The following is a 22513-nucleotide window of genomic DNA, read 5'->3' as shown; positions in this document are numbered from 1 at the left end:
AAGTTATGGCGAGTATGCAACTTGCCATTCTGAGGATGTCCTTTTCATTCTTCATGAATGGATCAGAGTCCCCAGCAACGCAATTCTTGGGAGGCCTTCAAGGAAGGACATGCTGGAGCAACTGACAAACCAAAGGAAGCCCCGATTCTAGATACCATGTCTTCGACCAGGTGGCTGCAGCAGTCAATGGAGGCTCTGGAGTAAGGCATATGAAGGAGTCCGATCTAATGGAGTCAGCTCTTTGAGGACTAAGCAACTCCATCCCTTTGAGAATAATCCACGAAATGCAGTGATCCATTTTGGTAGAGTAATTTTGGAAACTAGCCAGCCCGCCCGCCCCCCCCCCAACTGCTTGGTGCAAGCAAACTGCTCATCAGTACTTCTGTACTCTTGTTCTGTGAAGATAAAATGTAATAGTCTGTGGACATCTAGTAGGTACAGCATGTATTTGCCTTTATTAGTAAAAGTTGGAAAAGAAAACTGGTAACCGAATAGTCTTGTTAGTTTCAGTAGCCACTTTTAGTAAAAATGAAGGACTGGTCTAAAGAGATATCCTACCCTTATGGAAAAGGATGCAAGGAGGCCAAGACCTGGAGCTCAGAAATTCATTTTGCTGAAGTGATTTTTCCAAGAATTAAACCTAATCACATTTGAGTTAACCCAAGAGCCACCATCAGATCCAAGGAGAGCATCTTTTATTGGAGGTCCAAGGAAGACCCCCTTCATGAAAGCTTTACACAATCTAGAAGATGCCAGAGATAATGGACTTCAGTTGGCAGCCAATATCCAAATGTGGGAAACCAACAGAAAAACTAGGGTCTTAATCACCAACACTTACAGCAAACTGATTGACCATATGCAAGTGAAAGCTTACAACGAAGTGTCAGTACAAAAATCGCTGTTCCAACAAAAAATAAAATGAATTTAAAAAAACATTAAAGTGTGGGGTTGTACCCCCTACTTAAATATACCAACTCCTAGACTGCACTACAGTGCTGAAAATGGCAGAGAAAGAATTAGTTTAACAGCTGCTTCGATATTTTCTGTTTTCAGACTTAAGTTCGACCAAGACACATTTCAAAAGAATGAGCCTTCGGTTTTCTAATAGACCCAAAAAACCAGCCCCCTCCTTAAAGTAGTGAGAAATAGGAGAATGGCTGAAGTAGGGGATGAAAAAAGGGTAGATATTCTGGTGAAGGCTCAAATCAAAAATCTTGCTTCTGTAAAACTATTGGTGGATGGATTCCGAGAGGCCAATATAATGTCAGACTGGAGATGCAAGCCTAGACCATCCATCACAGGAAATGGAGAAACTACACAGCCAGTTTGAGGGTGTGGAGACCGGGATGTGGAATTCCTGACTGATGAGAGCGCCTGAGTGGGTTCCAATATCCATGGAGGAAGCTTCAAGTGAGATATAGGAGGGTAACCAAGCCTGTCAAGGAACAGTTCTTCAGCCTACTTGCCTTCTGTAAAAGCTTCAAGATCAGCTAAACAGTAGGGTAAGCACAGAGGAGACTGGAAGGCCAACTAAAGAGCATCCCTTAGCTACCCCCTGGGGGGGGGGGGGGCAGAAATCAGTGAAACATTTGCTGCACTTGAGGGGAGAGGCAAATGGGGCCAGCCTTACCATGTGTGAGAAATCAGGATGGACCTGCCAAGAATACTGGGTTATCACCGGACTGAGAGTTGCAATAAGGAAACCAATCTGAGATCACCCATTCCCAGACCCTCATGACCTCCCTGCACAACAGATGGGTTGTACCAAAGTATTGACATTCATATGGATTGCAACAGTTCAGTCCCTATAGGGAGAATGTCCTGAAAGGCCTTCAATGTTAGAGACTATGAGCATGGACATTTGAAGATCCAAGAACAGACCGGCAATATAGAACAGACTGGCATTTACATCGAAAATACCATTCAGCAAACTATGCATAGTGAGATCATGGTACATAGTGAAGATTGGAAAATCTACCCTTTCCTCACTGTAGTGAGTTGTATATAAATTGGTGGGAGGCACAGCCCCCCCCATAAGAGAGAGTTCAACTAATAGCATTTGTTGATGAAAATGCCATTTGCAGAACTTTTAGGCTATGATATAAACCCAAGGTCTCTGTGGGGACCGTGCACCTTGGACTTTCCCATGAAATGCCCCCCCACCCAGCTGGGAAGCATCCATGGTCACTGTGGCCATTTGAGAAGGAGAATGATCTGCCAGAAAAAGGTAGTCTGGATCCAACAGTGGGGTGACGTTTTCAAACGGGAGTGAGCTTTACAGGAAAAGCTAGAGGTTGGTAAAATATGGATCACTAAATTGCCAGTGTCCATTGAAGGATTCACAAAGAATCTGGCTAGAGGAACTAGAAGAATGGCAGCTGACTGACCCAAGAGCTTGCAACACTAGTTCTGCAGGCGTGGACAGAAGTGTCCCATACCAGATTTCAATGATGTGATGCGATGAAGTATTCTGCCACTAATCGTAGTATCCAGTAGAGCTCCTATGAATTCCAGAGTCTGCTTCAATTTGGCAAGGTTTATTGTAATGCCTAGGGATAAGAAATTCAAAGCAAGTAACCCCTGGCTTGTAGAAGTCAAGTGCCTGGTTTGGGTGTAAGCAGCCAATTGTCAAGATAGGGAAACACCTGGAATCCTCAGGGTCTCAAGTGAGTGGCCACAACTGCCATGCATTTGGTGAATACCCTGGAAGCTGTGGAAAGTCCAAATGGCAGTGCTTTGAAATGGTAGTGATTGGCTCCCAGCCAAAAAGGTGCAAGTGTACCCTGGAGTGCCTGTGTATTTTGATACACCAGTGCATATCCTGGAGATCTATAGAGCACATCCAATTGTCCTTGTGCAAAAGAGGCAGAATGGACCAAACTGACGATTTGGAATTTTGACATCTCATACAGATTCAGACTGCTTAGATCCAGAACTGGTCTCATGTCCAGTTTTCTTAGGCTCCAAAGAAAAAGTGGGAGTTAGGCTCCAATCTGTGGGACCTGCTGGATAACCCGTTGGCAGCTTTTTGAATTTAAGCTGCAAGTGCCCTCATACAGGACAGGTGGGGTGCCAAGGGATGATGTAATCTCTATAACCTAGGCATCCCAATGCAAAGAAAGTCAAACCCCCCCCCCCCCCCAACTGCCTCCAGACTAAAGTCTGGCAACACTTCAGGAGCCCCGATAAGCTCATCAGGAAGAATGCACTGGCTTTGCCTTGCTCCAAGGCAAGGTCTCCCACTGAAACCTCTCTGCCTCGAGGAAGTATCCCCGTACAAGTCCTTTCCAGAACTACATCTTACCACGTCCCCGGTTCCTACAGAATGAACAGAGTAGAAAACATGACAGCAGACAAGGTCTAAGCTGTCCTTCAGACAACCCAAACAAAGAGAGCCTTAAAGGATATCTTGAAAGGTTCAAAGTTGCCCAGCCTCATCCAGGCATATATAACTGCCTGAACCAGCTGATCATGGAGGCACCCTCTGCTGCATGGGGGGGTGGGGTTAGCTTCATTGATGAATTGGCAATAAGTGAAAAAGCAGCTAGCTGTGGAAATGGACCTGGACTTTGCTAGAGTTCGAGAGCTCCTTGATCAAATCTGAGTAAAGTTTGCCAGGTAATTTAATGAACTCAGTGCGAATGACTGAGATGTAAATGCAATTTCCAAATCTGTCCATCCACCAAACAAGGAGTCTAGAGTGATGGCCAAGGAGCTAATCAAGCAAAGCTCCTCTGCTGCCGCAACAGGGAGCACCCTTACTCCAATGGTGTCTAATGGGGGAAAACTAGAAGTTTGGGTGTTTAGGGGATGGGCTCAGTATCCAGTCCCTCCCAAGGCTGGTGGGAAACTAGAAAGTTCATCTGCCCTGGGGGGGGGGGGGGGGGGTGTACCCAAGAATAAGATTGACCAGCCCCAAAAGCCTCCATTAACTCCACCAAAGCAGCTTAGACCAGCCCCTGGTCAAGGAAGACATCAGGCAGCAATCTGGGAGATCCTTCTCCCTCAGTCTGTGTATTCAGTGAAAGACTCCATGAGTCTGTGCCTCCTTTTGCATGTTTTCTTCCACAGTACCTCTTCCATGGGGTGTTCGGGGTAGTGTCAGAATAAAGGGGGAATCCCTCTGTAGAAGGAGTGTGGAGATCTCCAGAGTTGACCTGGAGGAACAGAAGCGATGGATCAGAGCTCAGACGTCCAGGGCAAGGGGGTAGGACCAAGGAATGGCAGTATAGCAAGCGGAAGCCCTTTCTACTACCTGGAAGCCTGAGGCAGCCCAAGGATAAAAGAGGTCAGGACCAACCTCTGATCAGAGCCCCCGGGAGAATACTGAACCAGGGCTAACAGCTGAGGCACCAAGGGGAAAGAATGGAGGCCACCCAACACAAACTTCACAGGATCTGACAGCAATGGAACACAGCTGTCAGGGAACCTGGAGGAGAGGATCAGAGGTTGACCCTCTGGGATCTTGGATCCAGAGACTGAAACAGTGAGCAAAGGAGATACTGGTTGGCCAGGTACACTCACAGATCTGGTGGGAGACGGCTGGCAGGAACCTCATCTGATCTGAGCCCTAATGAATATTCACATTATCCTACCTACATCCGCTTCAGTCAAGCTCCTAGAAGATAAAGCCATGGATGCAGGACTGGAATTCTTTTGATGGGTCTCAAAAAAACTTTAGGGGGGAGCTGGAAAAATAAGCTGTCAATTCAGGTGTTCAGCCCTGGGCTGTCGGATCCAAGGAGGTGGTCCACATGAGAACTTAACACTTGTAGGACCAAAGGGAGGCGGCACAGACTTTCAGATAAGAGGCTTTTTTCCACTTTAGGAGGTGGCTGCGATGAAGTGACAATTTCTTCTTAGTCATGACAGGGATTTAGGGGGGGTTTGAGCCCCAAACAGAAGTTTTGTGGGCATCAGAACTGGGAATCTAATGCCCACAATTGCAATTCTTAAAAGCAGGCTAGTCAGACTACAAAATAACCACCACACAAAGATTCTGAGAGTCGACCATACCTCTTACGCTAGAGGTCAAAAATCTGGACAAAGGCCCATGAAATGTTGGTAAAACTGGCCAAAATGGGATACTAACAAGTTAACATGCATAATCATGTTAACCCCCACCCACTCCAATGGAATTGTGGGAAACCCACATGAAGACTTGTCAGTAAATGGTAGACATTTGAATTAGACTCCATAACACTCAAAATAATGCAAAAAAGTGTCATACCAGCAACAATCCAAGTTGCTAGCAGCAATATTTAAAATCTGTCCCACTAGCATTTGTGACTGTCCAGATTTCTTGCTCTGACAGGTACAACTCCATCCAGTACATATTCCATCTTAGCATGAAACAAGTTTTTAAAACTTGAGTGATTTTAACAGCCATCAATCCCCTCTACACTTAGTTGCTAAAAATCCAGGGCACTATGCACACACAGAACATATAGCAATGACATCACCACACAAATAGCAAAACTGCCAAGTATGCTACTGTGCAAGTTTATAAAGAGTACAGGAACCCTCAAAACATGCAAGCACTTGCTACTACTAGATACTGAAAGTTTTTCCAACCCTTTTGTAGACCTCAGCTTCAATTGTAACTGCGGCAGGTGACAGAAACAAATGTCATTCTGTATTACTAACCCACCCTACCCAACACCACAACAAATCAGGTACTGTCAGGGGCACTCACTCTGCAGTGACTTGCTTAATCCATTTCATATCCCCCATCTCGGTTTGTCCCACAGTCATTCTCCCACTGATCCAAGGGCTGACAAGAAATCCAGTGCAGAGTTGCTAACGAAGTGACCAAACTAAATTCACAACAGGGCTGTGTGAAAGATACAGGTGCACCCACACAAGCACATATAGGGCAACACAACCAGGTACTTGTCAGAGTCATGCAAGTTAGAAAAAAAAAATGCTTTAAGGAGGTGAGGCGATATGCAAGTAGACAAATACTGAATTCAATTGCCAAGTTCAAAGTCCTGCTCCTGCATGAAAGATAATTCTGCACAACACATTTTTAGTACAAGTTATTCTAGGTTTCATTTAATATATACTTGTAGCATTAACTTGCTGTTTTTGAAAATAATATGCCAAAACATTGGGAGCCTTTGGATGCATTTTATTCCACTACTTGGAAATCCTGAAAAGGAGTTAAAACTTAGAAGCATTGGTTTGCTTTGGTAAAATTGTTTGGATTATCTGGCCTCAAGAGCCAGAACTTAGCTTGGACAAAAAGGGAAACCAAATGTACATGCTGGAATTCACACTTTAGTCTGCATTCCAAAATGCAGAGTCAGGATAGGGCTGTTATGATGACTATTCAGAGCCTGTGGATGTAAAAGGTAGATGGCACATTGTTTTGCACTGTAATATTCACTCAGGCATGGTCTTGTGATATTAACAGAGCTCATCCTGGCATGCTGATGTCAACAGTAGCAAAAAAGAATTGCAAATAAAAGGGGGAAAAATAGTGATTTGAATGTGCCAATCAGGAATTCGTGGCACCATTATTTTAGCCTCAAAACCAGGAGATTCCAATTAATTCAGTATGGTTGAGGTATGGTCTTGTCACAAAAAATTTAAACTAAAAGTCTTAACTTCAAAACAAGCCCAAAAACAACGAGAAAAATCCCAAATGCCAGAAAAATGCTAGATGTGGGGAAACAAGATAAACTACCTTAACTAAGTTGAAAGTACGAGAATTATACCCTCACGCTCTAGATCCAGCTCTAGATCTTGTTCTGATTGTAAGAAACAAGATTGGAGGAGTTAGGGATGGTACACGGTATTATGGGTAGAGGCAGGAGCTAGACATTTAGATCCAGAGTCTTGAGTGTCAAGAGTCAGACCCAGGACCCATTCATGGGAAAAGAAAAGATTCAAGGGTTAATAGGCTGATCAGGTTTAATATCCAAAGCTGTCAGCCAGCTGATGTTAAATCATGGTCACATCCACCACCTGGACAGTCAAAATAAAATGGTTCCTTCTCAATTGCCACAGGGATTTCTTGCGGAATAGAATGTAGGTGGCATATTGCAAACAGTGGCAACTGTAGAGACAGTAATATGAATGCAGGGACAGGTAGGATTTAGTATAAAACCAAGCTGTGTATAACAATTGGGGGGTTGCTAGGAATACGAAGTTCTGTAAAATCAGGCTGTCAATACCCCTAAGCTGAAACCGTAAGCAGATGGACTGCAATGATTGTGAAAGTGCTGGTGTCTAGGAAATGCAGCAGCCATGAGAAGTTATCCTTGCACAGTATACTAGTAAAGGTCATAACTAGTGACCTGACCAGTTAGACAAAACAGTATTTAGAGGGCTGGAATAGGAATACTGACATGGACTCTCTTAGTTCAATTTAACATGGACCCTGCACAGTTGTAAACAAAAGCTAAGAATGGACAGTATGAGTGGGGGGGGGGGTTCCCAGCTGCCAGAGCAGTTTACTCAAGATCCTACCACACTTATTGAAACAGTATTCCTCATCCTGGAGGAATGCCACCTATGGTCTTCCCAGTCCTGTGCACAGTGGGACTAATCCTTTCAGGTGTCAGTATACAACAGGTAACCAGCATTACAAGTAAGGTATTAACATTATGATTCACTTAAACACCATCTGCCCATAATGCCAGCTTTACTGGGTCTTCCAAACTCAGACTGGACTCATGCAGCACACCTTCCTCTGTTGTGCATTTTTATCATCCCCCCCCCACCCCAACAGCTTCCCAATGGATTTCTTACCCCCCAATAGCTTCCCAATGGTAAACTTTGGAGGATTTCTTAATGTCTAGATGAGCCATATTTCCTCACTATGTACCAACAAGCTCATCTGGCAACATTTAGCCAGAAATACCATCGATTGGCATTTAGCTCCATATAACTTAGCTGAAACCAACAGTCCCAAGACTTTCAAACATAGTATTTAAAAAAAAAAAAAAAAAAAAAAAAAAAAAAAAATCTACACAGCATTATATCCCCTGCGGCTCCACTCCCTAGATTAAATAAAAATACAACTGCACAATCATGGAAGGTCAGTAAATCCTCAACTGCACAATCATGGAAGGTCAGTAAATCCTCAACTACTAGTTTCACAGCAACAATTTGCTACCAGGTGTTTTGATGTGAAGGTATGAAATGCATGCTTTCCAATCAACATAGGACAAAGTTAGTTTCACCAAGCATAAAGTGTACAAAACACTGGTCACAGAAACCAGCTTTGATACGAGTTTTTTTTCTCCACTGTTGTGGAATCAAAAATCAGGGTGTAGAGGGGCTTGCCCCTTATGTTTGAAGGTAGTTTGAAAATTTTCATATTTTGAAAACGCCAAAACTATCTTTGGCAAGTTAACTACATGGTCTTGAGGAGCCTTTTCTCCTTTATATCCACTCCCACTACTACCCAATGGACTACTTATTTTGGAGTTCCCCAGATCAGTATTATGGACTTGTCGCTCATGCAGTTTTACACTTTTGGCAGGCATTATTCCTTCAGCTAACAGGTCACTAAAGCTCCAGCCAATTTCATATCAGTTCAGTATTGGGTATACATCTGATGAAGCGAAAGATAAGTACCTCATAAGATCAGTCATTAGCTACCATCAGGAGCAACAGTCTATTTCAGCACTGAACTCTGAGGCAAGCAATATCTGGCATCTTGCCCATCTCCACTAACACAAAGTCACCAACTAATCTCCCTCATAGGAGACACAATTAGCAAGAACATTCAGCACCAGCACTGGTTGTACCAGGTATCAGTACAATTACCTCATGGGATGCTTTTAGGGACACAGGACGAGGCAGAACTGAACCTGTACAATTCTATAAACAAAAAAAAAAAAAAAAAAAAAAAAAAAAACACACACTGCACAGACCAGTTTCAACTTTAAAGCCCTGCCAATGTGTACATAAGTCCTTTAACCAAAGCTCTCAAAATCAGTTGCCACCTTGATTTTCAGAGATGAACACATGCAAGATCACTATGGAGCATTCTTGGCCCTCTGACCTCTTCCCTACTAACCTGAAGCATAGTCCAACTAAACCCACCATGTAAAGGTGTGGTCAGAGCATGGAAGGGATAAAAGCATTAAAATTTAAAATAAAAAAATGTTTTTGTGAAGACATTGATGTGACAAGTAACCAAATCTTGGCAACCTGTACATTTAACCAAGCAAGCCAGACATTTAATGTTTTTGGGCAGTTTGTCACGTCAGTACAGTGAGTGCATCTAGACCAAGTCATCTTTTTCTAGGTACTGCTAATTGGTGAAGTTCTCAAAGCAACTAGACATTTCCCCAAGAGTTCAGCTGTTAAGAGCGCTTGCCTGAGGAATCCCAGCCAACAGCAACATCAACTGGAATCAAGCTTTCTTGCACTTTGTGCACAAGGACACACTCGTTTTTTTTTTTTTTTTACCCCATTAGTAATGGTGAATCATGAACAGACTACAGGAGAACTACATGCAGAACACCATACTGATTCTCTATGCCAGGCAATTCCCATCAGCTCAAGTTTGCCTTTCTTGAACAACCTAAGCACCAATCCTTTAGCGTTGCAAGCTGTATATAAAATACTGCCTATCCTGTATATCTGGCTTGCATCAAAACAGTCATGGTTTGTAGTTTAGCAGATTTGCTACCCTTGCTCATTAAACCATTTTGGTTTAATGTGATTTTAGTTCATACAGCATAACTGTTCCATGTAATCCAATGTCAACTTCTAAACTGGAAGTCTTCAGTTCAAATACCACACTACTGGAATGGGGATATGGGAAGATACATTAGGACCATTATAGGAACCCTCCTTACTACTATATCTATGTTGCACAAAATGGAATGAGTCCAGCCTTTTCTGCAAACTTTTCATGGCAGAGCCAAGTATCCAACTTGCCAGCCTAGAACAAAATTTGCATTAGGACAGGACTTCATTGGGTTACAGAAATCAGACTGCACCCTGCTCCAACACTGTACCCAGAGTCCCCTAAAAATACTCTAGAATGAAAGTTGCAGCAAGGACAACTCCAAACAGAAGTCAGCAGGACTTTTGAAAATCCACATAACATGCCCGTCTGGACTGGAAAGAAAGCAACTCTCTTCCATAACTAATATAAATACAGTGCACACACTAACTTGCACATTTTGGTCTTCAATGCAAATCTGTCAGCACACATGCACCCATACAAAGTTTACAGGAAGCCTTAATGCTATGATCCAGTGTTGATATTTTGTAACTCAACACTGCTACAGCAATAACCAAGCTCAGTGCCTTGTGATCCTACAAGTTGAAAATGTATGGGTCTAAGCTTTCTCCTGGAATGCTAAAGGCGATCCTACAAGTTGAAAATGTATGGGTCTAAGCTTTCTCCTGGAATGCTAAAGGCGATCCTACAAGTTGAAAATGTAGGAGTCTAAGCTTTCTCCTGGAATGCTAAAATTGATTCAACAATTCTGCCAAGAAACCTGTGGGCAGACAACACCCATGTGTTAAGTACCCAAAGCATTCTAGAGAGGCCAATTGCAATCAATGCTGTACAAACTAAAGTCGCATGAAAATGGCTACCTGAACAGCAATTTAACAAAACATGATTTGCCATTTGACAAGCCAGAAAAGTCAAGTTTATACAATGAAGGGACAGAAACAGGCCAATTCATTATACAGCAAAAGCCACTTTCTTGCACAACTTCAGCAATAATGTTTAGTCCTAGCAAACCTGACTGCGATAGAGCAGTAATTCAGTCAGTACTGTGTTCTGCAATTAATTGGCGTCCTTATGTTTAGTAAGTTGGTCAGGTAACTGTATAAACAGCAGTTCTGAAGAAAGTGAGAATGCAGTGTGCTTAAACTGCAAGGAGTAGATTCCAGTGGGTCAGAATATGCCATCTAAGAACAGCTTTCTAGAACAGGTTCGGCACCTTTGGAAGTCTAACAGTAGCCGCTAATCCTTCCGTGCCCAGAAAGGAAGGCAATGTAGTCTAGATGCACTCAACCTAAAAGTCTGCAAATGTCAAGCTTGCAGGGAAGTCTGCAGAATAAAATGTCCTCTACAGATTGCAAATCAGGTCTTAAAAGCATTTCATTGCTTTAAGAATCCCATTTAGGCTTTGTCCTCATCTACATGGCAGATGAGGCATAGTTGAACTGTGCATATTTCAGGAGTCTGGGAAGGGGCCCACACTTTCTACAGTGGGGCCCACACTTTACAGTGGTGCTTTTATCAAACATAACCCAGTCACAGTAAAAAGGACCAACATTTTAGCAAAGCTTCAGAGATGACCCAACCAGGTCTGCACAATGTTAAAAGGTTACACAATTTCAGATTCAGTTGTGACCCTCCCCTCTTGTATAGTTGGATCATGGTGTATAGTTGGATCATGGTCTTGTTTGCTGTGAAGTACATACTGATCACTGGGCATAGCCAATACAGGTACAGGAAATGGTTTTGCTAAAAGCACTATGCAAATGTTAATACTTTGCAAGTTAACAGTTAAAATCTCCAAAGCTAACTCAACCAATTGGGAACAATGTCATGCTAGAATTATTAGATGTTAGAATTGCAGTGATTGGTTCTCCCTTTCATATTAAAAAGGGAGACTTATTTGTACACTGCTCTGTCACATGCTGCCTAAAAATTAAAGAGGAGGTCTTAAAGGGCTTTTAGTGGTGCAGTACAAGTGCTTAGTGAGGAAGTTTGCATAGATGTACAGGACTATGGCCTGAACAGTTTGGTGGATCAGAACTGCAAATGTTGATTATTCCCTTGTTTGCAACATCAGCCAGAGATATTTTGGAAATTTATTCCAAGGAACTGTATGCATAAGTTTTTAACATTCATAAAAGATGAAAACCAAGAGTTGTTTCATTGCTATGAAATAGTCATTGCTAGGAGACATCTTTATTGGACATGTAACAGAAAAAAGCAACAATTTGTACCGCAATCAAGAAAAGCAAAGTGGTCCCAGAGAGAATAAGAATTTGAAGTGTGTGTGTGTGGGGGGGGGGGGGTGAACTTTCAGATGCCCATACCAACAGATGGTCTTAAAGCCCAGAATAAACTGGCTGACATGTGTGTGTGTGTGTGGGGGGGGGGGTGAACTTTCAGATGCCCATACCAACAGATGGTCTTAAAGCCCAGAATAAACTGGCTGACATGTCTGAGGAAGCTATGACAACAGCTTTTTTTCTGCTATCTGCTACATGGTGCTTGCACTACACATCATGGACAAGTGACAGTAACTCCACCCCCCCCCCCAAAAAAAAAAAAATTTTAGTCTTTGTAAAGCAGTTAGGAAGCCATCGAGCTTGGACTACATGCAAAACAAAACATTACCCTAAACTAAGTACCCGAGCAGCTTGATGAAGTAACGGTAATAACATGGTTTCATTTGACAGCATGAAACCATGCAAGCTGTATACTCTCTCATTTTATCTCCAATATTAGCACTTTCCTGCAATATCAGTGGTATGAGGAAGTGGGGTTCAAGTGAGTTAACAGGAAGCAGATTGTCAAATATAAATGCATCACTGATAATAGCATTAGTAACATATATCCTTACAAAAAGCTTCTGAGATACTTGGTGCATACTCAACCTTGGGACCTAGAATATGAAATTCAATTACTTTCATGGAATGTTGAGACTGCCATACTTCCCAGATGAATCCACCATCTCAGCCTTGCTTATTCAGACAAAATCATATGAAACAGCCAAGACTATTCCTAAACTTATGCATCAGCATGTGTGGCAGGTGTAGGAGACCCGATTTCATTCAACATTAGAAAACAAGAAAGCAGTATTTTATCATGCCAGCTTGCGTGCTCCTGCAATAGTTCTGAAAGCCACCACAAGCTAAGAAAGCAGCTTGGTCTTGACACACATTTAGGTTGCAAACTTAGAGTTTTGCAAGAGGTAAAAATACATTCTAGCTCTCCAATATTCTGCCAAAAGCATGGAAGTAATGCTAGCCCGTGAAGGAGAATGTAAATTACTGGGTTACATGGATAGCATTAAAATGCAAGCAAATTAGACAACATTTATAACATCTATTTATTCCATCTCCTCCAAAATATCTCGACTATAATGTGCTTTACAAACATCTGGTGAAAGGAATGGGGGGGGCGACGACTGCAAGCTTTGCTCCAGAACTCCAATGTAATAATGTTATTTCCCTATCTTTGGGTCTGAAATAGAACTCCCTCCTTGGAGTACAGCAGTAGTAACCAACAGGAAACTAGCATAGTTTATTACCCTTAACAGTGGTCAGATTACATTGTCAGCCAAACATACAGGATCATTAATTTTCAGAAGACAATCACCTACTGGAATTAATTCAAATCTCCACATACTTGTGAAACAGTACTAGAATGCAGCCCTTAGGATGAGCTAGATAGAGGGAGATCTGGAACAGCTACTGGTTACAACTGATGGAACGGATGGGTGCATTTTTTAATTAGTTCTAAATGGCCACAGGGCTTGCTGTCGGAGCTTATGCAAGTGCAGTGCCATCCAATAACAGGGGCCACTTCCTCTACAATTACTGTGCAGGAGCATTTCATATTGAGCTGCATGGTCCAATGTGTGCAGGGTTTTGATGTATGGTGGATCCTTTCACATTCCTTGATAAGGTGTCTGGATCCTTTTCAATACAAGTTATATGTAGGCAGTCAACCTAGCAGTTGCCAACATTTAAAATGTTTACGAAGGAATTAAAGAAATAAGTGGACCCATCAAGGATAAGAATTAATACAGTCTTTCCATCCAAAGGATGCACACTAAACATGCCACTGTAGTTTAAAACAGATGAACGTGATGGGAAGGCTATTTGAGTTGCCAAGATGTGTGAACCTTTTGTCACATTACAACCAAAATATTTACTGCTGGTGAGATACTGATAAGGGAGCTATTCAGTGTATATGCAGGAAAGAGACTAGCATTCAAATCTGCTAGTGCATTTATGGAGTCAAAAAAAAAAAAAAAGTGTTCGCATGGAGGAAACTGCTGTAGAAACCATTTAGCTCAGAAAGAGATTGTGCCTCTGCTGGTGTGAATAAGAGTGACAGGGAGGGAACAAAATCAAATTCTCAGTTACATGGACTGAAAGTGATAATATGGAAGGAAAAGTAGGAGGTGGACCTGTGAGTCAACTCTACCACTATTTTACACAGTCTACAGGTGACCTGAAAGATAGTATCCTTCCAGATGATTATCAGCACCCAGCAAAGGGCATCGGAGGGTACTCAAGGCTCTACACAAGTACTTTCACAAGAACAAACTCTGGGGAATACTTTTGAACCTGGAACAGTCAGGGAAAAAGGGGGGGGGGGTTACTTCCTTATTCAAGATAGTCTGAAAACAAAAAGCTACTTGTAATGGGAACAGAACTGGGGTCCAGTGTCTTGCCAACTGGATGGGAGTAACGTTTTTAGTCTAGATGGATGGGAGTAACGTTTTTAGTCTAGATGGTTGCTGCAAAGAAGCCTGGCACAGATCTGCAAATGTTACTAAAAAGGAAAAAATAGATCCTGAAGTTTCAAATCATCATACAAGAATTTGATAAGTTTCAATGCCTTTGAAGGCTTCAATTGTACCGAAACATAAATACTTACTGCATTCATAACAGGGAAAGTATAAAAAGAACAAAAAAAAAACAGACTACAGGTGAAACCAAGACGAGTCTGGACAAACTTGTACTGGGGGATTATAGTAAAGCAAAAGCAGTTCTTAGACTAAAGCAGCTCTCAGTTTTAGAACACTGGAAACTCCCTTAAAACAATTGCTAGATACAACAATTCTTAAAGTGCACTTGCCTTTGTGTGATGCAGATATGCTTTTCAACAGCTTTCCATCTTTGCCAATAACGGTCTGTCCACACCAGTTGCTTGAGTCTTGATTGCCACCAAGGCTAGTAATCTGAATCAGTGTACAGGATTCACTATTTCTCTGCAGAAGGCCATTCATGAAAGCTTGTGCACCACTGAACAGCAAAGCCTTTGTCTTCTCTGGAAAGTTTTAGACCATGTTGCCAGATATGCAGAAAGTTTAGTAATAAAATACACAAATGTTACTGACAAACCACACAGAAGCATCATCAGAATTAAAGTACCATAACATTTAAGAGATTTAGAATTAGACACTACAGAAAAGTTCAGCATAGTGTACAAACTCAAGTACTTAGTAAGCCAACAAGTTTCAGATGTTGCAACTACAAAAGCTATCACTCAAAAGCTGCCATATCTCAATTGTGTAAATGAAAACAGTCAATGCTCTGTGCTATAGCTAAAGTCTGCCAGTCCAAAGTAAAGCACAAACAAGAAAAAAAGACTGGCTCGACACCGCTATGTGAAGAAAGTTTAATAAAAAGTACTCCAACAAAGTAAGCGCTTTCGGGTTCACCAACCCTTCATCAGACAATGAAACACATAGAATTTCACATTTAAAAACAAGCTTCAACCAATCAACTGTTGATATTTGACCCGCCTATTTTGTAATGCAGGTTTTAAAGGTATCTTGTCATTTAAGCCTGGATGCCTATGTGAAGTAAGTGTAATGATCCACTTGGATTCTAAAGTCTCTGTATACAATTTAAAATCACCCCCTCTAGCTCCCAATCTGACATTTACAATAGCTTTAAACATAAAAGTATGTGTTGGATTGTTTTCCACATGCTTATATAAAGCATTTTGCTCTACCTTCTTCCTAATACAAGAAAGATGTTGAAGTCGAGCCAGTCTTTTTTCTTGTTTATATCTCAATTGTGGTGAAGAACTTCAGTGACATGGTCACCACTGTAGTTCATACAGTGACAAGGAAAACTGTCTGAACAATCCTGCCGACCACAGCTTGTGCAAAATCCAAGACACGTCTTACAATGCAGTAAATCCTAGTACACCCTCAAGGGTGAAACTGATCTGAAAACATCTACCTACAAAGCCTATACCACTACCAAACCTACAGACCATCAATCTTTACAGTGCTCCAGCAAATGCAGACTCCCAAAAAGCCAGTGATCTACCAAGACATATGGAAGACACTGCAAAATCAACTTGTAAGGGGAGCAAGTGTGAAGAGCTTCACAGATAATACATTAAGCAAGGCTCATTTTAACTTTCATTAGATTAACTGTTTAATAGCAAAGCACTTTCTAGAAAACTGGATACCTCTTACCAAAGCTGAGGTGCTTACAGGGGTAAGAAAACCTGAGCCACTAACGCAAACTGGGTCAAATATAGCACAAATGGCCAAACATATGCAGTACCACAGGTAGCCCCATTAGTTAAAGTACAAATAAGGCATGGACATTTATACATGCAGCCAAATCAGAAGACATTCATAAATGGTTTACACAAGTCTGTACAAATTAAGTCATTTGTTTTTTCCACAGGGGGGGGGGGGGGGGGAGAGGCAAGGATGCCCTTTTTTAGGGTACCTATACAAATAGCTCCATAGGAGGTACCTATGCATCTAGCTCATCTTGTTGGGCCCCAGCATGAAGTGTTTAGTTACTGTTACACTAACATTCAGCAAGGAATGTTTCACCTTACAAGGACAAAAAGCTTCTAACCTAGTGAACTTCACCCCCATTCGTTCACACTTCAGAATATTAAAACATTTAGTTCCAGATTACACCCAGATAAAGAAGCAGACTGTCATTCCTAATGATGCTTTAGAAAAATGCGTTACAAATAGTTACTTTTGTAACCGGAAAATGGGATTCATTCCATAATGCAGGAAAACCCAAATACTCTACCTAGAATTGCTTTTTGTGCATCGCTACTTCCTCCAAGATGTAGTGCCTCTGGCACAGCAGACAATGCAACAGGGAGGGTATTGCTAATAAATACAACACAGCAGAGTAACTAGTGTGAAATTCAGTAGGACCACTACTCTACTAAAAATACACTACACCCCAAGAACTGTGTTTAGTTTTGTGGAACCATGGTACTGCTTGGCAAAACTAGGAATACTATGCACCAAAACAACTCTATCCCTAATACTCTGTACTCCAGGACTACTACTGCAAATACAATGAGTTTAGCTTAGTTTTTATTTTTTTAGGAAAGGTAGTTATCAAGCAGAATAACCATTCCATTTCCCTCAGCCTATGCCCAAACAGAAAATGTGGATGTAGTTAACAGGTTTTTCTGAACTGGGTTGCAACAAAGCTCTAGTCAATACAAATTAAAATATATATATATATATTCTGGATAAAAAGTGTATCACTGGATTCTTCACTCACCTGCTAAAGCAAGAAATACTTGGAAAAGAATAAAACAATGAATCAAAGTTACTGAAATAGTGAAGAGAACTATTCATTGGCCAAAGTGGGCACAAGATGCAGGCATAAGTAACTTTATTCTGCTAAATGTAATGAATGGAAACTTGACAGCTAGAAACTCATGTCAGAACCTTTTGGTGCCTTACAGTGAAAAGGGCAACAATTCTGTCAATTCCTAAACCATTATTCAGGTTAATGTCTTTAAAACTGGGGCAACACATTCACCTTTAGGAGGGCAACAAACCAATACTTGCCATGGTTCTGGGTTTTATATACAGGTCAGGCATATTTTAAACCCCAGTGGAGAAGCTGCTGACAGTAATGAGTTGAAGGATTTTATTTGCTATGGGAAAATGGCAAGGGTCAAGTGGGATAAATTGATCCTTCCATAGGAACACAAGTTAGGATTACCAGATTTGAAGCATTTTAGAGTTACATGGATAAGGCTCATATACCAACATGAGCAGAAAGCGAAGTCAAAGTGGAAAGGGGGGGGGGTGAGATTCATGAAATGAGTATGGGATTTTGGATACAGATCCTTGATAACAGCCATACAAATAATTATATTCAGAAAGTATTTCAAGAAAGAGGCAACATGAGAATGGAGAAAGGACATTTAGCCAATAGGGATAATGGCAATTAGGAGTAGAGAAAACACAAGGGAGCTGGGATTTACTGGAGAAAATTGGCAGAGGAGCTCAAGTATTGGGAGCAAACATCTATAGGGAAATGTAATTGAATGGGAAGAAGCCAATAAGACATTTGGAGTGCAAGGCTAGAGACTGCCTTAAATCAGTAACAGGAAAGGGAAACCGAAAAGGACGGGGGATCCCAATTAAAAAACTGTCACTTCAACACCTTTTGTTCTAGAGTCATTAGCAGGGCACATACAATACTGTACAACAGGAATCGGAGGAGGTTAGGAAAAAAAAAAAAAAAAAAAAACACAAGATTGGATAAGCAAAGGAAACAATAGGACATGTGTGGATCCCAAATATGCAAAGTCTGGAAAATTTCTGCTTGGAGGTGTTTGCATAGGTATTTTTAATTCCCCAGACAGACTCCAACATTTGCAGTCTACCTGAGCAAAAATTATTTTGGAGTTGTGACGTGGAGAGGTAACAGAACACATGTTAGCAGAACAAAAATTCCCTAGAGTACTCTTTCAGGAACAATGGGCAAACCAAATGGTGTAAAACTTTGAGCAGAGAGGATCTGAATGCCCAGACATAGTAAGGCCTTGAGTTTAATTCTGGTGGTTGCCAAAAAATACAAGAGCAATTAATTAGAAAATGGAAATCAAAGTCTAAATCAGTCATATTTGAAGTATTCAACATTATAACAGATGTTCAGAGAAAAATAGCCAACTACAAAACAAATATTGAAATGGTGGGAATTGAATAAAACAATGTCTTGAAGGAGTCAAGTTTAAGGGAAGGCAGAAATTAATCCATTTTTTTGGTATACATCTCAATATTACACAAGAGTACATCTGTGATGCATAATGTTTGCAAACAGGAATGCTAGTACAGTTTGTATTTTATATAAATGTATATTTGCCCATGTCTTAAGTGAAAAACCTAAAATGGTTCTAAGGACCATTCAGAAACATGTAGCTCTTCCTTTGGACTTAATTTGCTCTCTAAAGGTAAAGTTATTTTAGGTTATGAGAATGGACCATGATACTAAAATATGACCATGTTCTCCAGCAGGTTGTAGCCAGCAGGAACTGAAGTGCATCCCATATGAAGTGTTGCTAGGTTTGGGTTCAGTTTATGCAACATGTGTTCCAATCCATATTTTATCTTTAAAAAACCACACAACAGCATTCTACATTCTTAAAGGGATACACACTACAGGGAATTTGGTTGATAGCTACTCATTGGCAAGTTAGTTGGCTTGTATTGCTCCACCATATTTGGACAGTAACATGCTACATCACAACTCTCAATGCCTTGTAGGAAAGGTCACAGGTTCAAAGGTACTAAGCCAGCCACCCTTGCTGGCCATTTTAAGTTTGGCTATTTTCCCTTTTTGTACTCAAGATTAACCATAGATAAGGCATACCCATCCCATGGGTCAGTAATCATTACCCCTAATGAGAATAACTGGGGATCATACCATAGATTCCATGCATGGGTCCCCTCAAATTAGGTATTTAGGGGCTACTACTGTCCATTAGTACAGGAAACATACCTAGGGTAACTTCTGTTTCCCCATCCCTAGATACAAGGTGCATCTGAAAATAGAGAGATGAAGTTGGAAGTCTGTTGCACAGCAGCAATATCCTCAGAGATATACCCATCCCTCCAAGCCATTCTGTTTGTTGCAGAAGAGGTTTAGATCCCTAAACCTAGCATTTATGATGCCATTTGATTTGCTGATGTACAGTAAATCCATCAGTATTGGGTCAAAGATGCCTTGCATGCCATAAACAGGTCACCTTCAGTCTGTAGAATACAGAGTATAGTAACAAGGATTTGAGTCTGGCCATGTAGAACATGACATTTAGGCCTCGTAATCCTTTCAGCAAGGCATCTTTGTGGGCATTCCAGGTGCCTGGACAGATGCCACAGGGGGCATTATACTCAAATGATTAGCATGAGGCCCGAAGGGGGCAATGACATCCCTAGCTCTAAACATCCCTTTGCTTAGTTGTGCAATACTGAAGGACTGACAGATGCTGGTAGTAAGTTAGGTCACCATACACAAGTTCCCAAATCCCAAAATGGCTGGGTTCTCTTACAGGTGTACTGTCACAGTAGCTCCCAAGGGTAGAGGTCTTTCTGAACATTAAAGGACTAAATGCTAGAACACACATTCAGTCCATGATTTTGGTAGTCATTTGGGTGAAACCTTCCTGCAGGACAGTAAATTAATTTGGGAATTCAATGACTACTCCTAGCTCATAGTCCCCTGCAAATATAATCAGTCAGAGCCCTTTGGCATCCACTTTGCTGAAGAATAAGCCTATATCAAAAGGAGAGGTCCCAGCATAAAACGCCTGAAGACTCCACTGCATCCAGTGAGACAGTGTTTTATAGTGCCTAAGTGTTTAAGTGTTTTGACATTCTGTACTACAATGCATTTTAGTGCAGTCTAACCTTGTCTGGCCTAAAAAAAACCCAGACAAACTTCATAAACTTATTAAATCAATGGCCTAATAAGTTTAGCAGTGTGATGTTATATTGGGCAAATGTCTACAGAGTAGAACAGGTCCCTGCTCATATTTCTACAAAAGTCATGACGCAACTTAAGCTTTCCCTCAGTTGATTTCACCAATATCAAAGAAAGTTTAAACCTCAGTAGTAACAGGTAGGAAAAATGATTTTATTGGATTTTGTGCATTTAGAGATTCATTCACTGACAGAATGAAGCTATTAACTGGCATTTTATACACCAAAGTGGTGGAAAACGCACGTCACAGAAGCAGAACTTGGGTTTGGACACCATGGGATGAAAAATGATTTAATCTAGTACCCCAAGGGCTTTTAGGGACCTTGCACCCCCCACCCCAAAGATTCACAGCATAACGCTTCTTCACCGTGATCAGTGCCGTCTTAAATGGGATAGGATGAATGAAAAAAAAAGTGGAATGCATCAAACTGAAAGTAAAAGAAATAGAGTTGGTATGGTGTGTACAAGCCAGAATTTTTGGGGGGCAGGGGCAAAGTGATATGCATCGGAGTGGCCATATGGCAGCCTACCTAATTTGAGCTAGCCAAATGCAAGAGCCGCATACAATCATATCCAGAGTCAGCAATTCTCTGTTCTCACAAGAGCATTCAACCTTAGCCAATAAAAAAAAGTTTTAACAGGTACATTAACAGACAACCGAGCTGCATAAGTGACCTCGCATTTTAAAACACTACTGGTTACATGGGACACCAACTGCGCCTACTTCTACAAAGTCTGAGTTCCAAGTTTTTTTTTGGAACGTGTAGGACTTTCCCCATCCAACGAATTCCACAAGAAACCGTATTTTAAGTAATGGTAACACAGGCAAATAATCAAAACAGAAGATCAGAATCAACTGAAAAAAGTCAGCGCAGTTAATGAATGTTGCCAACTAAAAAGAGACGCAATGCAAATTTTTTTTTTTTTTTTTTTTTTTTTTTTTTTTTTGAGTACTTTTTTTTCTCATAAATGCAATCAAATACAAACGCTAGAAGTGGACGCCTTCACCGAAGGTTTTCTATGGAGTATAAACAAGTTTGACAGATCCACGAAAAGCACTCTTCTCGTTTCGCAACAGTATCAGCAAGTCAAACGCAATACCCCTTTTATTTTATTATCAACCAGATTTCCCTACACCCTTAACTACAAAGCAAGTTAAATTTCTGCTGTGGAATTTGGAAAGGATACATACTTCTCGAAACTGGGCAGAGCATTTTCATAATCTGTTGCACTTATTTACCAAAAGAGCTAAACACTATTACAACCGTATTCCTCAATCAAATATTCACAGTTATTTACGTTTTAGCTTACCAAATATTTCTTGCTTGTATTTCTGCCCAAACACTCCCTGACTCAACTCTTTCTGACCAACGTGGATTTTAAACTGTAATGGTGCAATATCACCAAATGGATTTCGTCGTTTAGGCATGTTCACAACCCAACTTAAAAGCAAGTTATCAAAGCACAAACAAGTTCTTTAAAGCATAAACTAGGCTTTCCCGCGAAACACCCGACCCCTCACCTTTAAACTGTGGCACTAGACGTCACCGAGAATCCATGGGAGGCGTCTGCAGTTTCTATAGAAACGACTGCAGTGTTTTGGAAATGAAAACTAAGACTACACGTGTGAAACCGAAATCTGTAACAGAGCATCAGTAAGAATTGGTTTAAAATTTACTTTTATGAAGTGTTATAAAGCCATCAGCTCAGATTTGAAACGTGCATTTTGTTTTGAACGAAGGAGGCAAGAGCATGAGCAAATCTAAGAACTAGTTCTTTGGTCACCTTTCCTTCTCGGTAAAAAGTACAATTGAAAGTCGCGGCACTATTACGGTTCAGCGGTACCAAATGAATGTGCAGTATCGTACTAGGTGTAACACTGGAAGAAGTCGATGGCACAATATTGCGTTGCTCTCATCTGAGAGCAAAGAGTTGCGACTCTTTTGATGCTCAGCGACCGTGAGATAGTCTTAATATGCCATACAAATTAGACCGTGATACTAAATTACGGCAGACAGGCACCTTCTCTAAGTAAGCCGCGTTAAGTATGAGTTAC

General features: G+C 41.2%; 1 protein-coding gene across 1 annotated transcript in view; it reads right to left on the bottom strand.

Moving 5' to 3' along the window:
• SIVA1 (SIVA1 apoptosis inducing factor) overlaps window positions 1–21975 on the bottom strand; it is a 42483-nt gene extending 20508 nt beyond the window's left edge. The window contains exons 1-2 of the mRNA XM_044074350.1: window positions 21769–21975; window positions 14813–15004 (exon numbers count right to left, since the gene is read on the bottom strand). Coding sequence (XP_043930285.1) covers window positions 14813–15004; window positions 21769–21886 — 310 coding nt within the window. The 5' untranslated portion in view covers window positions 21887–21975. The remainder of the gene's footprint in view (window positions 1–14812; window positions 15005–21768) is intronic.
• Between the last annotated feature and the right edge of the window lie 538 nt (window positions 21976–22513).

Source organism: Protopterus annectens, chromosome 6.part0 (assembly GCF_019279795.1).
Source record: "Protopterus annectens isolate FY-2018-M chromosome 6.part0, PAN1.0, whole genome shotgun sequence".
Taxonomy (NCBI): domain Eukaryota; kingdom Metazoa; phylum Chordata; order Ceratodontiformes; family Protopteridae; genus Protopterus; species Protopterus annectens.
This window is presented reverse-complemented; position numbering and strand designations above follow the sequence as displayed.